Raw genomic sequence first — 25189 nt, forward strand, 5'->3', positions numbered from 1 at the left:
TTGCACATTGTCATGGAGCATGTGCTTCACTCTGTTCTATCTATTCTATTGACGTCGTGCAGGGAAGTAAGAGCACAGCCAGCCTCAAAACAATAACTCTGAGACGGATACGGATAGTATTTTTGAAGAACACTCAGGATAATCGGACACTTGCTGTCAATGGAACTTGACAGAAAGTATCTGTCTGTGTCTCTCTCTCCCTCCTACTCTCTCTCAAGGAGAGGACTATATATTTTAAGTTTGTCTTAAATTTTGGCAATGTTAGATAGATGGGTAAATAGGTGAATGGATAGATAAGTAAGAAACAGAAAGATAAATACATTACCTTTATTTAAACTAAAACAAATCATGGCACTCATTTACAATGTTGAGTATAAAAAAAAGATATAAAATATATCTAGAAAAATACATGTAGATGATATATGTAGATATGCAGGTAGGTGGACAGGGAAAACAGATGTGATTATGCCTCCATGGAAATTACTGTACCTGCTCTGTCCACTTTGAGGCCTTGATGCTTGGATCATTTAGTTTCTTTGCTCTGCCCCCATTTGTCAGTCTACAGGTTCAGATTAATCTATGTCTCAACCAAAGACCACTCTCCTCCATCAAGCACTCATCCTCTGCCATTCTTTCTCTCTTTCACACTCTTTCTTTCTCTCCCTTCCCATCTGCACATTCAGGTCAATCGCATTTCCTGTTTATCAGCATCCTCCTGTCTTCATCTTCGACTCTATGTCTCTCTCTCTCTCTCTGCCTCGCTGTGTCTCCCGTCAGAGTGACTCCTGCTGCAACAGACGCTCCCTCCCTGTTTGTCTTCATGTTAAAGTGGAGCCATCCTTCACTCTCTGTCTTTGCTCTGCTCTCTCTGTCTCTCTCTCTCTCTGAAATGGACAAGACAAGAAGAAGCACACAGCCACACACTTGTACGCCAATGTGCATGCATTTGATAGCTTACTGGAAATGCCAGGATTGGACAGGGAATTTGGATAAATCAGGTATTAGACCACAGATGCCATGAACATTGGACTTTACCTATTGGAATATTTATTTGTCAAAGACAAATAAAGGCAAAATAATGTAGCAAAACCTAGAGACATGCATTCATACCGATTTACAGACTTAAAATAGTTCATGACAAAACAAGTGCTCATACTGGTACTCATTATACTTAACACTGCTTAATAGTCTCCATTAAGTGAACAGGAAATTGCATTTTAGGAATAGATTGCATTACACCATGTATTTTGTGTTAAGAGCCACTGTCAGATCTACAGACTTCAACTCCTTTAACAGGATACTTAAAGTCCAGTGTTTCCACTACTATTGCCTTGGAGGGGTGTCCCACCTCACCAACAGGCCCCTCCTGAAAGAAACAAATAAAAACAATCTTGTACAAGCAGCATAGTAAGAATGTGATAGAGTTGCATGTGACAGGCTCACAACGAATCCTGATGTTAGTATTATATAATAAAGTTTTGGTGTTATGGTCACACTGCAGACAGTCTCTGCTCTCTGTCCTCTCATCTGCTCTCTTGTCAGTGGGGGGCTCAGCTCCTTCACACACACACACACACACACACACACACACACACACACACACACACACACACACACACACAGTGGAGCAGAGAGAGTTGAAGCATGCTGGTTAGGCTAATAACAAATTCTGTATGTAACCTAACACCTATTCCTAACATACAGCGAGTGAACTCTACCAGATATAGTGCAAAAAAAGTTTTGTTTTGTTTTTGCACTGCTTGTGATTTCTCCCTCTGCAAATGGGCAAGTGTCTAACTTATTTATTCATAACTAATGTAATTTCCTTAAGTGTTAAACATTTCCTCAGCCAGAATGATTAAGTTTTGTGATTTATAAACTGTGATATTGTATATATGCTTACAATTATATAGGCTGCAATAAATTGTTTATATAGGCTGATATTAACTGTCAGTTACTGTCAGATTTAAATACAAAACATGATATAACTTAGAAAAGATTATTTTTTTAAAAACTAAAAAAACTTGGGGGGTTTAAAAACTCAATTCTGCTTCATGAAACACTCCTCTGCCCTTACCTTTCTCTTGCTAGGCACAAACTGCCCTTTGGTAGTGGGGGGCATTGACTATGGACACAGATGGATTAAATGTATATCTAAGCAAATTTGATGCAGTATTGATGGATGCAGTGTGGGCACTTGGACATTTGTTTCCAGTAGTTAGCAGTATTGTCTGTCCAATATTGCCATTTTCTCCTCTCCTCTCTGCGATATGCACACATTTTTTTCTGAAGTTGAAACATTTTCAACTTGCATGGACATATATTCACATCTACTCATGTCACCCTGTGCAAATTAACATCTATTCACTTCTTTACATTGATTTTGTATGTAATGACACCACACAAAAGAATCGCTCTGCATTTGGTCTGAACACACCATAAATGTTTAGTTTAGTTTTCCAATCATCTACTATTAGTTTTCCTGTAAAAGTTCTTATCTAACTTACCAACATGAACACACATTTTGTCCCACACTTTAGCTTGTTGAACAAGCCACCAAATAAACATCCACCAGAACGAAAGTGTACTGTTAACATTAGTTTTCACTGCTCAGTAAGCCTGCCTGCCAGTCCATTTATATGCTGGTGTGGTCCTTTCTCTTCAATACTGCCACTGACAACACAATGTCTGCCCATGGCCTGTGAGTTACAGCACAAGTTTGTTTACTTTTTTTTTTCTCTCATTACCCTTCCAGAGCTCAGCCTGTCAGCTGCTGTTAATCAGACACTAGCATATTATTTAAAAAAAAAAAAAAAAAAAAAAAAACACGTTGGCAGTATTTTTTGACTGTAAAATGGGATGACTAATTGTAATGTCAGTTGAGCTTTAAATAGTTTGGGGTATATGGTTATGTGGTCAGCTGTGGTTGGGTAATCAAAATTCAAATGATGGTATAAAGAAAAAAACAGGAAAGTGAGGTCAGATAGGATGCAATGTAATTTGGTAGACGTGAGCTAAGTAAGTAATTGCGTGTGTATGTGTGTGTTCAAATGTGTATACAAAGGTGAATGTCTTTGCACAGGCTCAGATTTGGTGACATTTTAACAGGAAAGCATTGGGATGCTTGTCACTCTGCTTTGAGGGACCATCTCTGATTAGTGTTAATGAAGAATTATGTCCCTGCCTCTCTCTCTCTCTGACTTTCTCTCTCTCTCTCTCTCTCTCTCTCTCTCTCTCTCTCTCTCTCTCTCTCTCTCTCTCTCTCTCTCTCTCTCTCTCTCTCTCTCTCTCTCTCTCTCTCTCTCTCTCTCTCTCTCTCTCTCATCTATCTCTCTCTCTCTCTCTCTCTCTCTCTCTCTCTCTCTCTCTCTCTCTCTCTCTCTCTCTCTGTGGTTTTCGTTAGTTGTTAATTAAATTTCAGCAGGGATGATTTGGCAGGAATACCCGCTGGCTTTAAGGGTAAACAGCCTGGTGATAGAGAGAGGAAGAGAGTGATAGGTGACAGATGTGTGTGTCTGTGTGTGTGTGTGTGTGTGTGTGTGTGTGTGTGTGTGTGTGTGTGTGTGTGTGTGTGTGTGTGTGTGTGTGTGTGTGTGTGTGTGTGTGTGTGTGTGTGAGTGCATGGGTGGGGGTGTGTGTCATTGGTGGTGGTGGTGGTGGGTGATTATGAAGGATTTAAAAAATTAAAATGAATGGGCTTGTGGAAGGAACGACAGGATTTCAGGCTCTACGCCCAAAATAGTAGAGCCTGGTGAGAGCAAATCTGGAATGGTTCCCGGGAGGCAACTGGCCTTCTTGTGATCCCAATCCCAATTAAATCTTGAATATTTGTTGGATTGTCTGATGGAAGAGAGTTATTTGGGTAGAGGTATTCTACCTATTTCAACTAAATAATAGAGTGACTGAGGTTTCAGAAAGTAGTTTTATTCTATAGCTAAACTCAACGTACTATAAACTCAGTACTTGTATATTGTGCCATGAGCATGAATTAGCATACTGTAGTTATTAGCAATCATTGTGTTCCTGCAGATGCCCCCTGGCTTACGCTAACCTTTTCCATGATGTGCAGAGAGGATAATCTTATAGAGACTCACCTGTCTAACCCGCTTACATTGTGTAATTCCCACATATAGTAGGGTTGTATGTAGTGTGCAAGTTATTGGTATAGGACACTTGGTTGTTTGCTACAGACGCTACAGACTACACTGTTCTAGACTTAGCTCTGAGGAGAGTTTCTTATTTCCATAGATGATGGAGTTCATTCAGATGTTCATAGTTATGAATGGAATAGGATGGGTCAGTCAACTATTTCATTTAAAGTTTTAATCTAATAAAAATATTACTTTGAGTAAGGTTGAGATAAGTTTGCCAATCTACTATAAATGTTTCCCTATGTGTTGCTTGTTTATTACGCAGTCTTGCTTGTTCCATTTTAAATAAACTACATATTATACACCACTGTTTATGGATAGAGTAAAAAGATATCACCCAACTGTACAGAACATATAATTAAAAGAACTCAAGAACCCAAATATATCAGTGCATTGTGGCAAATACGCACAGCAGATTGTGTCAGACAGATCACATCACTGTCTTTTAAAAATAGACAGTGATGTGATCAAAGCATGATTAAAGAGCTCTCCTGTTCTTTTATTATATAGCATAAAGTCATGTTTCCAGTTCTGGTACCAGACTCATGATTTATAAATATAAATAATTATATCAAATGTCATCAATTATTTTAGATGTAGTGAAAGCATCACCTTCCAAATATACTCTCTCTTTCTCTCTTTCCCATTTCTCTCTCCATATGTAGGCATGACTAGTCCTTGATCCAGGTTATGCCCCTGTGTACTGCCATGTATCATACCAAGCACTGATACCTTATCAACAGGCTTGGCTTCTTCTTACTCCCCTTATTCCTGCTCACTGATCTTCCTACAAGATCTCCCTGTCTGCCCCATACTACAGCGATGTGCAATTGTTTATGCTGTAACGTATCTAGTCTTAGCCCTTGTTCCTGCCTTCTCTGTCTGACACCTGATTCTCTGATCCTATCTGGTGGCGTTGTCAAACTCAATTCATGTTGTAAAATCAGATTTTTGCTTTTTTTTTTTTTTTTTTTACCATTTTCCTCCCATTTCTGCTACCCCTCTTTCTCTCTTACTTTCACTCCATCCCTAGCTGATCTACTGACAGCTCCTCCTGATTTGACAAATGCAGCTGCCATGTATCGTGGTCCAGTGTATGCCCTCCATGACGTGTCAGATAAAATCCCAATGACCAACTCTCCACTCTTAGACCCTCTCCCCAACCTGAAGATAAAAGTCTACAACTCCTCGGGTCTGGTTACACCGCAGGATGACCTCGGAGGAGACTTTACATCGAAACTCTCTCCCAAGGTAATGTCATGAATGTATCCCTCAGTATCCATCATTTCTATGATTCTGCTTCTTCTGTAAACTACACTAAACTACAAGTCATGTTCTCATATTTTGCCCACTAACATACATGAGGGTTGCAAAATATTAGGAACATGTTTCAATATAATGCCGTACAGTACACCACCACCCACTACAATCTCAATAATAAACATATAGTTGAATGATCAACTATCTAACAATGTCAACAAAAACTGAAGATATATAAGCTGTATAGAAATTAAATTTATGACAGTACTGTTGTATCAGATTGTATTAGATTGCACAGGTGTTCCTAATAAAGTGCTCACTAAGTGTATTTCACGAATACAAAAAGAAGGCAGCCATTTATTTCCAGTCACATAAATACAAAACCAAAAACCATTAATATATATGCAGCTGAGTGTCTTTTGCTCTGTCAACTAAATGGCCTGCATACAGGTGTCAGTTGTCACAAATACAGACGAAACTGCTTGGTTTCATCAAGGCACCTGTCCTGAGGCAGAACTAGAGCTGAACTCTTTGAGCACTACAGATCAGTAGCACCTTACGATGATTGTATCTGCTAATCTCTAGTCACTGACCTCACCTTGGAAATTTGAGAATTATTTTGCATTTATTTTAGTTTCAGTCTGTTTTTTGTCCTCGACACATTGAATCAAGTTCTTGTCTTCTTTGTTTGACGTAGGAATAAACTGCTGAATCTTAATTCCTTATTTCACATCTCACTGTGGACATTTAGACCATGAAATGCAAAAGAGGCCATATTTTAGCACTTACCCTAAGGTGGTTTCTTATGTCTATTGTAAATCTGCTCTCTTTTCACCTCGACTAGCTTAGCCCTATGGCAGCACTCCCAGGCAGACGCAAATCTTCCCTGTAGCAGTTTAATTATTGGTTACCAAGAAAACATTCATAGAGCAAAAAAAAAAAAAAGAAATAATTTTGATGAATATGAATGCAAGAAATATCTAGTGGAAAAAGTTTAAAGTTGGTAAGGTATGAGTTTAAGGTTGACAATACATAATAACATTTTGACATATGGTATTGAAATTGATCGGTCATGTGAAAATAAAACTCACCTCGAAGACGCTGGCATTCATTTAAACTTATCTGGACCTCCATGAACCTTAGTTTTCATTAAAATAAATTTACTGTATACCATATTTAACATACTGAGCTCTTTTAGCAGAAGTCTGACCTTCAACTATATTACATTGGTTTTCTTCATATGCACCAGGTGATTTGAGGGGGGATGAGGGAAGATATGTTAATAAAATGACTGAAATGCATCTCCCCTTGTTAACCTGTCATCCCTCCTTTCTATCATCTAGGAGCAGAGAGAGTGCAGGGGCAGAGTGTTGTTTGGTTGAATATGTTAGTCTAGTCTGCCTGGTTCATTAATTGTTTATCTGACTAGGGTTTGTGCAAGTTAAAATCTATGGCTCTGACCATGGCTCTGAAATATCAGTAGCCTAACTGTGCTGTGTATTGATAAGTCCTTGGCACTGTCCATGATGCAGGAGTAGCAGAGGGATTTGTAATTGCGCTTTTTTCTCACAGTATTGCCCCTCTGTCAGTGTCATCTTGGATCTATGACATTCTCTAAGCTGTATACTATGAATATTCAATAATATAATATATTGTAGCCTATATACTCTATAGACTGTTGTCACCTTCATGATCAAATTGAGAAGTAGCAATGTGTTGTTGTGAAAGAGCAAGAGTATATAACCTGGAAATGGAGCAGGTGTTGTGACTGAGGAAATGAACATGCCCTGACCACTCCAAACTCTGCTATATATATATACTATAACTATAGCTATATAATTGAAGGTAGGGTTTATAAAATACAGCGTGTCTTGTCCACATCCAGTAAAAGAATAGGCCTACAAAAAATATGTATTTAGCCTAATAGCAGTTATATTAAATCAAAATTATGATATCAAGAATTAGGCTAGGCCTATATGATAATCCCACAGTCTTAACCCTAATGGTAACCCTTCTATTGGGCCATCCCCCCTGTTAAAAATGAACAAATCCACAATGCTACAGAACAAGAACGGGCTGATAATTCACTGATATGTCAAAAGAAAATTAGAGATTGTAGTCTGTGCAACACTGACTATCGTCCTTTGATCCCTAGGTAACTCAGTCTCTGTTGGATAACAGTGACACCATGAACCTTCGCAATCAGAGCTTGGCCCGAACACGAGACCCTTCGTGTACGGCTCATGGATCCTTCAACAACCAAGGAGGACATCTCATTGTACCCAACTCTGGTAAACTTTGTATTCTACACACATCAACACCTCAAAAAACCATAAATCTGGTTGCTGTTTACTGATACAACAACCAGGGGGATTTCGTTAAACTTTTTCATATTGGGATGGTGAATTTCCCAAAACTTTTTTTTGTTTTTATTAAGTATAAAAATGTAACTAATAGTAAGAACATTAAATATAATTCTGTCTTGCAAGAAGTATTATGGATTTGAAAAAGAACAATGCATTTCCTGTACTAAAAAACTAACCACATAAAGTACGTAAGAGTACTGCTACTAGCACACAATCAACGTACTACTCAAAACAGCCTTGACTCTCAGTAGACTTATGGTTTTAAGGTTTTAAAAGCAGTATTCAGGGAAGAGTAATGAATAATATAACTTGCAGATAGGAAGCAGCTGCTATATAACATTGCAGCACAATTCGTAGGATAATATATTTAAGACAAAGTTTTACATGGGTTGCCTTTAAAAAATATTATTCAATAACTAATCATAATGTTCAAGTGATGATGGGTTGCATCCACTGATGAAACTGATTATTTCTGCCTCTATCCATCCTGCCTTCCCTGCCCACCCTCTTGCAGGTGTGAGTTTGTTGGTTCCAGCGGGTGCTGTTCCTCAGGGTAGGGTATATGAGATGTATGTGACTGTGCACAGGAAGGACAGCTTGAGGTAAGTCTTGTCTCTCTCTTTTACTCAGTTTTCTACTCTGTGGCTCTCTGCATCTCCCTGCTGTCTTTATTTTCTCTTCATATCTACATCTCTGTCTTTGTTCTTTGTGTGTGTTTGTTTGTTTTGTCTTTTCTTCTTTGTCTTTGTCTTGGCCAGTGGCTTCTCAGGCCTGTTTGTGTGGTTGGTGGAGAGACGTTCACAGTATGGCATGGGTTTAGGATGCACAGAAAGAGATGAATCATTATTATTTACAGTATAGTGTGTATTATATCCATGTACACCTTCCTTTGGCGATTCAGTCAACATAGGTTAATACCACAAAATTCCTATATTAATACCAAAATTAAAATTCCTAAAAATAGTAGAGTTGAGGAGATGAAAGGAGAATAAATTACACATTAATTATTACCTACTTAACATTATAATCTGTACATTAATCCACATTTTTACAATTTACAAATGTAAAAAATAAAACAAATGAAACACTGTTGTGAAATGTTGACTGCAGTGCGGCAAACAGAAATTTGTTTCTCTTTGTGCAATGTTATAAATCCCAAAAACAAACAGAGCTTCTGAAAGCATATGCAAGAGATCACTGTTTCCACAGTAACTAACAGATTAGTGGCTATTTTGGGATTACTGTTATCCTGTTACATGTACTATAATCCTCTATTCCCAAGCACTACCATTGCATGAGTGAGGTATAACTCTCCGTGGGACATGAGACACAAGGGAGAAAATGTCCATTCTCCTGCTGTTCTGTGAAAATGTTATTAATGCAGTTTTACAGAATTCTTCAGCACTCAATACAAAAAAATACCTGGCCTTATACATTCCTGTAGGGGGGAAAACAACTTTTAAAAACACACACAGATGCAAACATGTACTCTGCATGAACTTTCAAATGGAAAAGGTATCAAATACTTTTTTTGATCGTTTTTGAGTGGTGAGAGCAAAGATTTCATTCAAAAGAATCAATAGACTATGTATCCTGATGATTTGCTTTGCCTTGACTCTCACAGTCAATAAAATAATTCCCCTTTAAAGTTTATTTTGGAGAAATGCCGATCCTCAGCAAGTCTGTCCTCTCCCTGTTTTCCGCTTTCACAGCTAAACTATTCACAGCAATAGCAAATTTGACAGACTGTATAGTGTGCATCTGTAGAGCATAAAATTCTCTAACTTGCAGTATCTCTAGTGGAATGTAGCAATGCATATACTTTTGGTTTTATGTGCCCTTTGGTTTGTGATATTTAAAAATTCAACAGCAGCATCCTTATTCAGAAGTGGTAGTACTTTTGGACTGGATAATACACAGATCATCCTGTCAACAGTTTTCATGGGGGCTATTTTTTCAGCCGGAAGTAGTTTCCAATGTAGTTGCAGGAAGGTTTGTGCATTCTCCAGTGAACACAGACACTGTTTCTAGAAGGACATGCTCTTTTACACAATTTCACAATTGTTTAATGCTGTGAGACCTACAGACCAAATTCCATTCTTTATTGTATTGTGGATGACGACAATGTTCAGAGGTATTTTTCTCAAAACCCAGGCAAATAAAACTATCTGCATGTGTTGATACCACAAGAAGTAAGTAAGGAAATATGTTTATTTAGTCATGTAGGTAAACCAAAACTTTCAAGGCAAGGCAGTTTTATTTATATAGCGCATTTCATACACAATGGCAACTCAAAGTGCTTTACATAACCCCCCCCCCCCAACACACACATACACTAATAATAAAACAAAGTACAAAAAAATAGAGAGAGAAATAAAATAATAGGATAGAGCATTAAATATAAGGTTCCAGCATAAAATAATGATTTGCTTTAAAATCATTAAAAGGACATAGAGTGCAAATGAAAGATTAACATTTTAAGTGCTTTGAAAGCTCAATCATAAGCACAGGAGAAAATAAGTGTTTTTAACCTGGATTTAAAAAATATTCACATTTGGGTCAAGACAGGAAATAAGTAATATGACACATGTTACAGTTTCGGTCACGTATTCTGTGCCATGCATCTACTGTAGCTTCTTTCCAGTCAATAGTGTTCGATTAGAACTGGCCCCCCTGCAATGTGCTACAGTATTTCCAAGAGTCAGACCTCTTCTCTGTCCTCTCTCTTCATCGCAGTCGATAGCTGGCTTGCAAAAAATCACATTGCTGCATTGACTTCCTTCAGCAACACTTGCAAGCCAGAATCATGTGGTTTTGCTCATTAAGATCCGACCCTCAGATGTCAGTTTTTTGCCACATTCACATCTTATAACATGTTTCTTCTATTTGTGTATGAAAAAAATAACATTACACATCAATAACTGTAATTCATTAAGGGTTGACCCCTGCATTAGATAAGTCAAAAGGTGCTGGCACAGTTTGAGTCATACCTTCTTTATCTCTTTATAGTATTTTTTCTCTTAGCTTCTCCTACCCATGTGAACCTTTCATGAGTCAATAATGAGCTCCAGCAACTGAATCGATAATACTGCTAAGGATTAGTGCCCCCCTGACACAAGGTGGGCTGAAAAAAAATCCCTCTTTAAATTTACATCCATCTCCTCAATCCGTACAGACTCTTTCCCAGTCTTTTGGCAACACAAGGTAAAAAAAAAAAAGACTGGATAATATATTACACAGGAGAGCACAGACAGTCACTTTCATATGTAGTTTCATATTAAAGTATTGTATAAGAATGTGGTTTTAATTCACTATTAACTCATACAAAGAAAAGTAATACATTATAAGTACTGATGGATATGATATGTATAATCTTATATTTGTACATTTGTTAGCAAATAAAATGGGTTCCAATACTTGAATGTACTGTAAAAAGCAGGAGAGCCTGTGACCAGTAGTCATTATTTTCTGCCCATGAGCTGTGAACTACTGACTCCAGCTGAGGCCCAACTGAGGCCCTGCTGACTGCACTAATCATCCTCTGATTGAATTTGTGCTGCTCTGCTCTGATCTGTTTTGTTCTCTGATTTTCTCATCTACTCGAAGCTAGTCTATCCTACTCTAACCCCTCTGTCCACCTGTCCTCCCTATTATGCCAGCAATGTTTCTCCATATATGAACATTATAAGACAATAACGCAACCAGAAATGAAATCAATACAGCTTTCTGCAGTTGATGCGCACACTAACTGGTAGCCAACAGTGCAGTTCTCCTGTCGCTCTCTTCTAAAGAATCATTTCACCTCCCTGTTATCTGTCTTTTCCAGACCCCCGCTAGAGGACATCCAGACTGTACTGAGCCCAGTGGTGAGTTGTGGACCTCCAGGTGCCCTGCTGACCAGACCAGTGATCCTCACCATCCACCACTGTGCTGACAATGTCCAGGAAGACTGGCTCATACAGCTGAAGAACCAACTGGCCATGGGAGAGTGGGAGGTGAGTGAGGGTGAACACCCTGTGTTGTTATGGTTTGGTATCTTGGTTGCTGTGTTGCTCTGTTTTTGGGGGCTATAACGTGCCCCTTTTGAATCACAATTGCAATAATAGGTCATAGAAATACATCATACACTGACAGCAGTGTAATTATCCAAACATAAAGAAGCATGCATACAAGAGCACACATGCATATACACAAAATAGTCCTGAACCTGCAAAAAATCACAGCCACATTTTTGATACACAGTCAGGGCAACAGGGCAACACGTACAGCATATAAATACATGTATACCCACACACATTATTGTCTTTGCCCACAATAATAGTCTGCATTACACAGATGCACATACAGTGAGGGAGGGAGAGGAAAAGAAAGAAAAGCCTACAGGCTAGTAGAAAAGCAGGGGGTTGAAGACTCCTATCAGAAGCAATTTGTTATGCTCCTGTCGTCCTCCTCTTCTCTCATCTTTCTTCTTATGTTTCTATCCTTTTTTTGTTCCCTTCTCTGTCTCCCTCCTCCCTGTGTCTCTCAGCATGAAGTCTCTACCTCAGCAATCTGTTTGTGTGTGTGTGTGTGTGTGTGTGTGTGTGTGTGTGTGTGTGTGTGCTTGTGTGTGTGTGTGTGTGTGTGTGTGTGTGTGTGTGTGTGTGTGTGTGTGTGTGTCCTTGTGTGTGGGTGTGGGTGATAAGGCTGTCTTGCAGCATCACTGTGTCTACAAGGCCCCCGTATGCTGTCTTCTGTTGCTTATCACAGCTCAACACAATGTCTCTGCACAATTAGCCATGCATAAGATTCTCTCTGTGTGTGTGTGTGTGTGTGTGTGTGTGTGTGTGTGTGTGTGTGTGTGTGTGTGTGTGTGTGTGTGTGTGTGTGTGTGAGAGAGAGAGAGAGAGAGAGAGAGAGAGAGAGAGAGAGAGAGAGAGAGAGAGAGAGAGTTGGGTACAGAGTGGGAAAGGATGAGAAAAATGAAAAGTGGAATTTCATCAGAAGGTCGATTTGTTTTTCTCTTATTGCAGTAGAATGTCCATTTCCCATCAGAAACTTTTCCACCAAAACAGGGAAAGGAAGGTAATTTAATTCCCTTCACATCAGGGGAGAGCAGCCACGGTTGTGATTACCAGTAATAACAAATTCATACTATATTGCTTTCCTACCCATTTGTATTGATTCAACTCATCTGTAGGAATACAACTCCACATGAGCTGTGATTCAAAACTCGATATTTGTATCACACATGTTTGTATCCACAGACATGCACACACAATACTTCACAGTCATACACACGAACGTGGATGTGTTGACAACGAAGATTCACTACCCCCTGCACTAAGAGGAGAACACTGTGAGCCTGCGCATCCTCCCTTGACCCAAAGAGCCATATGGATTTACTCAGGCTGTGAGAGAGAGCTGCAGAAATAATATGAGCAACAGCCAGCAGATAATCATAGTAGGATTGGACACACATCACAGACAACAGCTCTGAACAAGTGTTATCATTCTCCTAATAGACACCATGATTTTCAGAAGTCATATGTTCAACCAGACATTCATTTCTATTTCAATTCAGTGTCTCAACATGAACAAATGCATTCACAATCTGATAAATCAAGAATCTAATAACTGGATTTCTAAGATAAATTACCAGACTAACAACAGGAGCCACACACTGTTTATTGCATTATTAAAGAGATCCCAATGGATTGAAATTTAACATTTACAGCCAGGTTTTATAGTTAGCAAAGAATTACGCACATCAGTACTGCCACTGCATTTTTAAAAATGCTGTTTTAAGCCACAGAAGAATGCATCAGATAAAAACCACATCCCTGCTTAGTCTGGGTTTGTTTGCCTTAGTGGAAAGGGCTCCAAATGCAGGTCCAGTTGCATTATGTTAACAGACAGAATGTGGCGTAATGCCCATGAATCCTTAAGTAAAGCTGGTATTTAAATAATGGCCAGGTTTTAACAATAGGGGTCTGTACGAACAAATAAAGACTGTGCACAAACAAATGGTGGATGAGGGAAAACTGGACTGTGGTTCACTTCATAACTGTGTTGATTGGAGAGTGGGTTTGGTCATTTATGACTGATTCTGCCTTTTTGTGAAGTTACTATTAATGAAGTATCTGTAGATGTTTCACAACAAAAAAACACACAGGAAATTGAGAGACGTGTTCACCTAAACCTGAGGTACTGTGTGAAACATATGGGAGAAATATTGAGTTTGCATTGACAACAGCAACTTCTTCACAGCAAACAAGAGTACACCAGAACACAGGCAGGCTGCTAACTCAAATATAATAAGAAATGCTTTAGGAGTTATTATAAATAAGGACCTTGTTTTGATGTAGTCTGTCTTGAATAAAGTCCCTGGATCTCTCTGCAGCTGGGATGAGTAAAGATTAAATTCAGCTGTTTTTAGAACTTGTGTTACACCAGTCTCAGAAATCTGTCATAAACCCAGCGTGCTGGTGACACTTGAAAATAACTCATTTTTGTGTATGTCTGTTCCCTATAGGATGTGGTGGTAGTGGGAGAGGAGAACTTCACCACCCCCTGTTACGTGCAGATGGATTCAGAGGCATGCCACATTTTAACGGAGACACTGGGGACTTACTGCCTGGTGGGCCAGTCAGTCAGCACAGCAGCTGCCAAGAGGATCAAACTGGCTGTTTTTGGACCTGTGTCCTGCACAACTTTGGACTATCACATCAGGGTCTATTGTCTGGATGACACACAGGATGCACTCAAGGTAAAGCGTCTAATCAAACTCAAAATCAAAACTCAACATCAAACCCATAATAACATTTGTTGAGCTGCTTTTTGAGGTGGTCACAGTCAGTACATTGAATTAATGCACACATAAATACTAGACATATTGAATATATGTATATACAGTACTGTATGCTCAACTTTGCCAAGTTCCCACCAGTGTTTTGAACAACTTTGACAGTAAAGAAGATGTGGGTATACTTTAGGTTGAGTGCTTTGTTGTGTTCTTTAGTCCTATGAGGGATTTAGTTATCTCTTGGACCACCCATACTCAAACTATTCCCTGTTAATTTGCATTTGAAGTGAATATATATTATAGCTTGAATAGAAGCAATTGTCTAGAGTCATAAATAAAAGTTTCTTCACCTCTAGTCTTCTGGAAATGAGCTGAGCAGCAGTAAACAAAACAGGGTCAAGCAATGTCAAAATAGTGGATGCTTTAGAATTTAAACAAATTCAAAGCACTGGAGGGACCATCTGATACGGGAGATTAACATCGGTAATTTATGCATGCAATGATAAGTCAAGTGTCAGTGTGACACATATCCATGCACACGCACACATAAGCACCAGCAAATGCTCATGTTTAACATTTCAAACAAGCAATTGTAACTTGAAAACAAAGTTCAGAGGTGGACTTTTTAATGATGGAGACTTTCTGTAGTGTAATTGATCGGTTGGCGTTTCAAAGGAAAAGTCTCTGCTGTATATCTACTGTAGAGCTGCCGCGTAGGAAGATGATGGGAAGGAGGAATTGATTATTTTGAAAAGGTTGTGGGAGGCATCATAAGGCATACAGATAACTTATTCTTCCATGAAAGAAATAACTGTGTGTGTGTGTTTGTATGTTGATTTGTTCATGTAGGTGTATGTATGCAGTTCATGTGCCTGTAAATATGTTGATGTTATCAGTATGTGCATTTACGATTATGCATACAGGTGTGTCTGTAAGGTACAGATACCTTCTTAGTGTGCTCTTGGTGTGGGCTTTGTTGATGTACAGAAGTCAATTTGAAAAGGATGCGCAAAAATCCCCACAGGACAGTGTGTGCAATGTGTTGTTGAAACAGCTGCTGTGCAATAAAGTGTAAAGTGCTGCCTGCTTTGGTTCACAAAATGGACAGAGACATGGAACGAACAATATGATACAGATTCAATATATTTTATAAGTCCTAATCAATGTAGTTCTGTTTTATTTTAAACCATAGAGTACACAGTGAAAAGCTTTCTTGTCATGCCAGCAAGAAACAAATCAGCAAAGGAGAAGACAAAAAATGAGGTGTAAAATCTTAAATAATAAAAATGAAATTTGCTTGTAATTTTCAAAATAATTATGATGCATTGAGGTTGTTTTCTAAAGTCAGTAGGAGTCATTCAATTTTACAGTCTCTCATTAAAGATATGCTTAATTTCCTCACAACAGCAGTAGTTTGACTGGTGGTGCATTATTAATCAAGATTTTTATTGATCTTGATGTCTTTCTTTAATTCAGTGCAGTTAGCAGAGCTAAGCTTTGCTTTAATCCAGGGAATATAACTTCTGAGATTTGTGACGATATCTTAATGAAAACTTTCATGTGTTTCAAGTGTTTCATGGTGCTGCACACTTCAAGGCATACAGCATTGTCTGCCATAATTATGCAAGATAAATTAATGGCTTTCTACATTTTTTTATATAAAAAACAGCTGGTTCAATGAGCTACATTAAGCAGAAGAAAACTTAGTTGTGGTTTGTTGGGTTTGTGTAGGAGGTACTTCAGATGGAGACCCAGATGGGAGGGAAGCTACTGGATGAGCCAAAGACTCTGAACTTTAAAGACAGCACACACAATCTGAGACTTTCAATCCACGACGTGCCACATACACACTGGAAGAGCAAACTCATCGCAAAGTACCAGGTGAGAGCCACATACTTGCATACAAACACACACACACACACACACACACACACACACACACACACACACACACACACACACACACACACACACACACACACACACACACACGTATATTTAGTCAAACAAGTCTTTATGTAAATGTGTAAAAGCACCAAACACGCTAAGCACCTCAAGTGTCCACCAGAGTTAAATGCAACACATTCCTAGTTTTAAAGGGTGCTGCCATCGATAGTTGTTATTCATATCTGAATCAAAGGCACAAGCACAAGGTGACCCCTGAGATTACCTATTTGGAAATTTGCTTTGCAATCACATTTTTATATAACATTTACATATATGCAATTTCTAGGAGATCCCATTCTACCAGGTGTGGAGTAGCAGTCAGAGAACTCTTCACTGTACCTTTACCTTGGAGAGACTGAGCTCAGCCACTGCAGAGATCAGCTGCAAACTGTGTGTACGGCAGGTGGAAGGAGAGGGACAGATCTTTCAGCTCAGCAACACATTGGAGGAGGTAAGCTCATAGAAACTCTCATGCATGCAGCAAGTACTGTTTATTGGATATTGGCAGTAAGTATAAGAAAACTGCGGGAGACAGCATTGCCTCACACTGGTCGAGGACAGTACACTGAAAGATGAAGTGATACATACTAAAAAGAAAACAGTTGGAGAGAGAGAGAAGTTCTTTCTACATCCTTCTTTTAACTTGTAACTTCTACATTCCAGTACTAAAGGTCTTAAAGTCACTAAGTTTTTCCTCTATCTGTCACACAGGCAGGGTTCCTGCTATGGTTCTGTGACTCTGTTCAATCATTCATACTGGGGCGAGAGGTCATATAACACGAGTGGAATAATTCTCCTTTGATTTTGAGAGGCCATGTAACCACAAAGTCACTGCATGTGTGTGTCTGTGTGTGTGTTTATGTCCGTGTGTGAACCATTTTGGTCGAGGGTCAGACAATTCTTTTGTAATGTCACTCCTTTGAATCTCCCATGGTGTTCATGAGTGATAGCTTTGTGCTTTAGAATCTTTTAACCCTTTGTTTCACCAGGTAAGTTGACTAAGAGAAGGAATAGGGTGTATATCCAGAATGGGCTACAGAGCAGAATGAGAATGACAGTCAAAGTCTTTAACCATACAAAAAATGTACCTTGTAGTGTTTCAGATACTGCTCTAAAAGATTTGATTAAACAAAAACCAACCCTAACTCAAACCCTAACAAGTACATTTGTAGTAAACAAATCATGAAAAGAAGTAATGTGTTTGACTAACTCAGGCAAAGAGTGTGATGGTGTTTTAAATTTAAAAGCACATCTTAGGCTGATGCTGATATCAATATGTGATAGTTAAAAAAAATAAGATTACAGTGTATCTCAGGTGACGGAGCTGACATGTTCCTTAAATCAGCTGATATATTGTCCTGGATAATTTTTAATGCAATTAATTTTCTGTTCCCATGTATATGCAATTAGGCTTATTTAGTTCAGACTACTGAACTAGACTATAGCCATATTTGTGGTTAGTAGGTACATATTATCCAGTGTTTTATGCCCACATTTTTCCACTTTTAATTTGTATCTGTAAAATGTGCATCCAGTTAACGTTTTGATGATTTAACATGATGATTATCTTTTTGCTAATGCTGTTAGAGGTGAAAGTGAAAGAAAGCATACTAGAAATATAATCTAATGTGCATCTCTTCTTACTTTAATATGCCTTCCGCCTTCAGCTAAATAAAAGGCCTCCACTCCCCAAACTTATTTTGGGGCAAACAGTTGCTGTGCAACAGGGACACAGTGGAAATTAGGACTTCTGTTTGGGAAATGACAGTTTTGTCACAACACCATTAAGTATTTTGTCAAGTTGTAATCCATTTTAAATAGTCCATACCTAGTGTTACAAAATAATTACTGTGATCCCATGGGATGTTTGACAAGTAGGGTAATTAGAGCTGAATAGCTAAAGCAATATTCAGTGAGTCTCTTTTTGTGTGCATTGAATAAAAGGAAGTAGACCTTAAATCAGCCAGCAGTGTCTTACATATTGAACAATAGAAAAGTAAAGCAGGTTTAAAGCATTTATTATGTCAGCAAAGAAATGAAGATGTTTCTTTGCATCAATCATTCAATCTCCAGCAGCAGAGAGCTTTCTGCTGTAAATAAGGGCTAAGTAGATGCAGTAAATAGTAATCATTCACATCAACAGTGGCAGTTGTTGTTTCCCTCTGCCAAGCCACATTCATTAGGCCTCTCCCTCATAGCAGCCCAGGAGTGGCAGATTAATGGGATGAAGGTTTAGAAAGAGACAGAGATTGACAGTGAGAAGAGAGGAAGTACTTGGAAGCAGATCTTTGTGTTTTGTTTCTCACTTGTATTAATTAGAAAACTCTGTAATCGGTCACACCAAATGCAAGCAGAGAGATGTGAAGAAACTTTGCCAGAAGGACCAAGATAGAGTCGTTTCTGAAGTAGAAATAGGATTGATTTAATTTCATGGTGTTACCACTTGGATGCACATAATGATTATTTCTTAAAGGTAAAATATCTGTTAAGAGATTTTAGCATATAGTCCAGGTCCACTACTCTTTTATTATGTAGTAACTGCAGAATGTATAGTATGTTTGGTTTGATTTATAGTTCAGAGACCAAATTTCTCTATGAATTCAACTTTTGCACAAAGTTGATGTATTTCTTTCTGTCTTTCCAGGAGGTCCAATGTATAGACACGTCCCTGATGGACCCTGCCAGTAATATAACAACGTTAGTGGGACCCAATGCTTTCCGCATTCCTTTATCCATCAGACAGAAGCTCTGCGGCAGTTTGGATGCACCACAGACCAGAGGCAATGACTGGAGGATGCTGGCCCACAAACTCAACCTTGACAGGTGACACACACATTTTGTCATTCATTTGAGTGTGCTTCCGTTAGTCATTTGGTTTTGAGTATTGTCTAGTCAGAAAAAGAAAATGGGGAGTTGGATAGGATGTTGGCTCATCTAGATTGCCTGACTCACCACTCTTACAGCAGAAGAAAAGTTTAGTCAATTTCTGTGAATTCAAGATGATGTCTTAATCTTTTTCTTACCAAAAAAAACCCCAAAAACGCATACATGAAACACAATACTCCGATGGGATTACATAATCATGTTCACTACTTATAATTGGAAAAATCACTTAATTGATCACTGTAAAGTAATTCAGTGAACACATTTCAGTATTAACAATCTGCATCCCTGTAGAGTTTGAGTAAAATATAGTACAGCTGGACTCACATGCACCTAAATAGTAAAGATGCAAATTTCCATTTTCACATACATCCTTAGTATCTCTATCCCCAGATGTGTGTCTCGATGATTCAGTCTGGAGGTTCATTTACCAGCAGTTACCAAAGCAGAGGCAGATATTGAGAGGATAATTGGACACAAGTGCACCTCACTGTCCCAACAGGCAAACAGCTCATGATGTTGTCTTTTAATTTGGGCTCCAAGTATTCCCGATCGGTGGGTGAAAAATGGGCAGGCACCGTAGCCAAATTGTTGTTTACTTTCACATTTCCACTAAAAGCTACTCTTCAAAATTAGAATGATAACAAGGAAATACCATCTCTTATCCTCTCTGCTCTTGTAACTGCCACGTCATGTCTGTTATGACTTCAAAGTATGACTCATACTGTGCTTTGTCGTCACAGCCTTTCTCCTCAACTTTTGTATTCATTTAAATGTAATGAAACCTGAGCTGCACCCACTTTTATACAAACACAAACACACATAACTGTTTGGTCTATTGTACCGAGACAAATTGTAAAAGGCATTGGCTGAAACTCACACACACACACACACACACACACACACACACACACACACACACACACACACACACACACACACACACACACACACACACACACACACACATAAAAGGTGGCTCTTGGCTACTGAGTCCATTGGACAGCAGACTGAGACAGAAAGTAGGAACGAAAGAAACAAAGTAAGGAAGAAAGTCATGAAAATAATGTTGTTAGATGTTTTCAAGAAGCAGACAAGTGATGTACATGTCTCTGGTTGTGTTCACAGTACCAGAGTGTGCCAACAGTACAATCACAGGATTTACAGAGGAACAGAATGTCTCATTTTTTATCCCCATGGGACTCAAATCTGATGGCTTTTCCACATTAAAGCAGCATTGAGATCTTTGTCACAGATGGCCCAGCATCAGACTTGTCCTCTGCAGCCATTGTGTACTTGACTCTCAACAGCTTTAGTATTTACCATTGTTATAAAAACTATTCTCCCTGTGGACTTGCTGGTACTTTTTTTTGCAGTTTCAAAATGCTGTCCTTTTTTTTATTTGTTTCTTTTTTTTGTTATTTCATTTTATATGATGAGTTGTCAAGGATTTAATCCAGGGTGTTTCTTTATAGGTAGTTATATTAGATCAGTCTTGGGATATTAAACTAAGTACTATTTATATAGTACTTTACTCACAAAACAGTTGATCCAAAGTGATTTACAGCACACACAGAGGAAAATGAAAGAAGTAAATAAAGACAATGGAAGAGAAGAAAAATCAGAGTGATGATTATAATAATGATAATAGCAAAGGCACATAATCACACAAAGCCCATGGTGACAACAGAACAGAGCTTTCAGGAGAAATACCTGAGCTGGTTAAGTTAGGCACAAGTAAAGGCTAATGAGTAGAAGTGTGTTTTAAAATTACTCTTAAAAGTCTCAGTGGTGGGGAAAATCCGATGTTGGGAGGAAGAGAATTGCGTAGTTTTCGGGCAGAGATACAGAGAGCTTTGTCCCCATAACACTTAATCCTGGCTCTCGAGACAAACAGAAGTCTTTGGTCAAACAATCTCAGTTCTCTGAAGAGTGAGTGTGAGATGGAGGCAGGAATTATGTCATGTAAAAGTGAGTGAAACCATTTTAAACCTTGTAGACAAACATCAGAATTTTTAATTATATTCTGTAGCTAACAGGGAGCCAGTCTAGGGAGGCAAGAATGGGAATAAACCATGTCAATGACCTTGTCAAAACTCTTGCTGCTGCAACCTGAACTAGTTGGAGATGGGATTAACAAAATGAAGAGATACCAAAATATAAGGAATAGCAATACTCAAGGCAGGAAGATATGAAGGCATGGATTACTTTCTCCAGGTCAGAAGTACAGATAATTGATCTGAGTTTGGAGATGATGCAGAGCTACATGAAATTCAAGCTTATGTTTACTACCTAATTGATTTGTTTGTCAAATTTTAATCCTGAATTGAATATGGCTCCAATCATTTTGCATGGGTTTTAACAGAGAGGGCCAATGGGCCAAGATGAGGAGAAATAATGTTGGTTAAATGCTGTGGTCCAAATAAAATAAACTCATTGGATTGAAGAAAGTTTTGATGTCTCAAAGGCAATTATTGAGGTCACTTAGTCTGGTGTAGTTATTCTAGTTGATCTACAGGGAGGTAGATCTGTGCATCATCCACATAACAGTGAAAATAAATGCTGTGTTTTTGAATAATGTAGCACAGACAAATTGATAGAGAAAACAATTGGACCAAGTGTGGAACCATGGGGGACATCACAGGACATCGGGGCTGAGGAAGAATAAGAAATGCTAATAGAGACACTGACTATTGGACAAATATGAAGAAAACCAGTTTAAGGCAAAACCACAGACCCCTGCCCATTGGTTTCACCTGTAAATGAGAACAGAATGATCCACTGTGTAAAATGCTGCAGTTAAATCTAGGAGCAAGAGGACAGAGCAGTGAGTCAGCAGCTAGAGGGAGGTCATTAGTTATTCTCAGTAATGCAGATTCAGTACTGTCGAGAGGTCTGAAACAGGAGCAACAAACAATTTTTCAAAAATGCAGTTTTGAGGCAAATGGGACAACAGTTGGTTAAAAACTAATTTTGTAAGGATTTTACAAGTAAAGGGGAGTTTGGAGATTGGTCTGTAATTATTAAGAACTGAAGGGTGTTTTTTCTAAAGTGACAAGACTACTGCATGCTTGAAATGGTATGGTATTTTGGAGCAATGTGGGAGAGGAGTTCAGAGAATTCCCTGATAAAACCAATACTGGGCTTAGGGGGTCTGCATACCAGTAGGCAGAAGACTGGCAGCGTGCCATCTATCACAAAAGCCAGAAATTCAAAAGATGAAAAATGGCTTTGACAGATATCAGGCCTTGTCAATACCTTTAAAAACATTTTGAGGTCTAAATCAGTCTAGAAAAATAAACTACTTCCAAAAGATTTTTGTGACAAAATACCTGCAAATAATGAATTAAATTCCCATAGGCATTTGCTGTACTTTGTGTTTTGTGCTAACTGAAATACATCAACATGCTAACACACTATGGTGGTGAACATAGTAAACCTTATAAACATCAACATGGTAACATTGTCGATGTGACTAAGGTCCCTTTCTGATTAAAAGTTCCAAGTACTTTGAAACCAGTGGAACTAATCTCAGGAACGAAACTTAGAACAAAAAGTCCATACTACATGTTAGCATACTGATGTTAAAATTTTGCTCAAAGCACAGTACCTAAGCACAGCCTCACAGAGAAACTTTTGTGGCTGCTTTAATGAGCACTATACTGCAACAGTTTCCTCCTTCTTATTTGACTTTAAAATGAAAAACATGATGTTATTTTCAAGATGCAACCACTTCAGTCTGTTTTAACTCTCCAAATAGACTGTTAAGAAAGTGATTACGATTTCATAACTGGTTATCGGTTCATCAACATTTCACAACATTTCACACAATATCTTCATGCACTCCTTATTTTTTTCCAGATACCTGAACTACTTCGCCACCAAGTCCAGTCCAACAGGGGTGATCCTGGATCTCTGGGAGGTCCAGCACTTCCCTGATGGAGACCTAAATGAACTGGCGGCTGTGCTGGAAGAGATGGGTCGTCATGACAGTAACTTCTGCTCCATGACAACAGAACACTGACGAAGCAACATGGTTACCATGACGATGAACTCCGGAGATGATTATACATGAATTTTCTACGGTTGACACATGCAGCAAAGGCAATGAATAAATATGATGTGGGCAAAAGAAAAGTTTTCACCACGGTGATTAAGCAATGGTTAAAAACCATGATAATCATGCCGACATGCTAACAGAAAGTACAAGAGGACGGCAATTGGAGAGACGGTGCTGGAACTGTGTGTATCTTTGTGTGTGTATGTGTGTATTTCCGCGATGTTGCAGTGTTGTTTGTGACTGAAGGAGAGATGACCTTACCTACCACACAAACAGAGTCTATCAGGAACAAAAAAAAAAACAACAAAAAAAACCTACACACGCCTAAAATAAAAAAAGAGACCTTGTCTAGTGTAACACCAGTTGTTCTCTCGCTGTTACTTTATACTGAACAAAAGGAAGCAGAGACAAGAAAAAGGAAGCAACAGAAGCACTGACCTTGAAAACCTCTATAGGAATGGAAAAGAGTCATAAAGAGAGAGAACATAAACAGATTAAAGAGGAGTGGGAGAAGCTAGATTGAGGAAAAAGACTCTTCAGGAAGACGTGAGTAAACGCAGAGAGTAGCTAAACTGATTACAAAAGGGAGGGATGAGATAAAACAATGGATGAACCGGCAGGTGATCATCTGTAAGAGCATGATGGAAAAGAGATAATGAGAGGGGAGATAAAGAAATGATCCCACTCTTCTCTTGTGAGCCTTGGCTGTACATGTTTGCCAGTACAGTTTGTTGTCTTTATATCGTTTCCTAGGGAACGCTCTATGTATTCTGCTGTCCATATGTGTGGATCATTTCCTGCTAACAGAATTTGCTACACAGTGACTGTCAATCAAATATCCTGATGAGAAACAAGCCCCAACATTTCAAATTCTGGCTAGATTTAGATTGCCTAAAAATTTAAATATTAGGAAATCTAGAAGTAGTCAGAGGTGACTGGACTTGCTGTCTACATACCTTTGACTTGTGTTTCTACTCTTCTTAAAAATGCCAGTCCAAAGATGATAACATTCCTGATGGAAATAGGTAAAAGCTCATATTATATGTATCTTGTAAGCTTATATTTTGATTGTTTTTAGCAGTGTATGGCAGTGACAGACTTGTGAAATTGTCTGTTTTGAGGTGTGTTAAAATTGCACTCATGATAAACAGATAAACAAGGAAATTATGCAAACTGTCAGCTGTTCATTCTCATTCATAGCATATTTTATAATAAGTTGGTTTTGTCATTGAAGAAAACAGCAAAAAACATTCTGCACTCATTATGAGTTTCACCACAAGCCAGTGTAAAGCATTGAAAAGATGTATCTCTTTGCTTAAGTCGTGTTAACATATTCTCTGTAGTACTGCTGCTGCTCTGTTCGTCCCTAAAGAAGCATTGTTTGGACAAAGCTGCAGTACAGATGCAGACTACTGTAGATGCAGTGTGGGGAATTCCAGCCATGGCTACCACATTTTGGTTAACCTCAAAGATTCAAATTCAGGATTTTCTTGACAGATTGTTGGGGCTTGTTTCAAGACAGGGTTCAACTCAGAAAAGAGGCAAAAAGGGAAGAAGAGTTTTAAAATACAATAATATACAAAGTACCATAGTATAACGTGATAGTGAATTAAATACAGCTGATATCATTCATTACCGCTAAATGTACCCAATATATACTGATTTTACCATATTTTAATTTTCTAGAATATATATATAGCCTACATATATATATTTCTGTCATATTTTTGATGTCCCA

At 38.5% G+C, this 25189-nt stretch overlaps 1 protein-coding gene across 1 annotated transcript in view; it reads left to right on the top strand.

The window, feature by feature from the left end:
* Positions 1–23415, top strand: part of unc5ca (unc-5 netrin receptor Ca) — a 195540-nt gene extending 172125 nt beyond the window's left edge. The window contains exons 10-18 of the mRNA XM_062416843.1: positions 5185–5402; positions 7567–7702; positions 8292–8379; positions 11604–11772; positions 14292–14525; positions 16293–16442; positions 16795–16959; positions 19153–19331; positions 23253–23415. Coding sequence (XP_062272827.1) covers positions 5185–5402; positions 7567–7702; positions 8292–8379; positions 11604–11772; positions 14292–14525; positions 16293–16442; positions 16795–16959; positions 19153–19331; positions 23253–23415 — 1502 coding nt within the window. The remainder of the gene's footprint in view (positions 1–5184; positions 5403–7566; positions 7703–8291; positions 8380–11603; positions 11773–14291; positions 14526–16292; positions 16443–16794; positions 16960–19152; positions 19332–23252) is intronic.
* Positions 23416–25189: the final 1774 nt, after the last annotated feature.

The sequence above is a fragment of the Scomber scombrus genome, chromosome 4 (genome assembly GCF_963691925.1).
Source record: "Scomber scombrus chromosome 4, fScoSco1.1, whole genome shotgun sequence".
NCBI classification, from domain to species: Eukaryota; Metazoa; Chordata; class Actinopteri; order Scombriformes; family Scombridae; genus Scomber; species Scomber scombrus.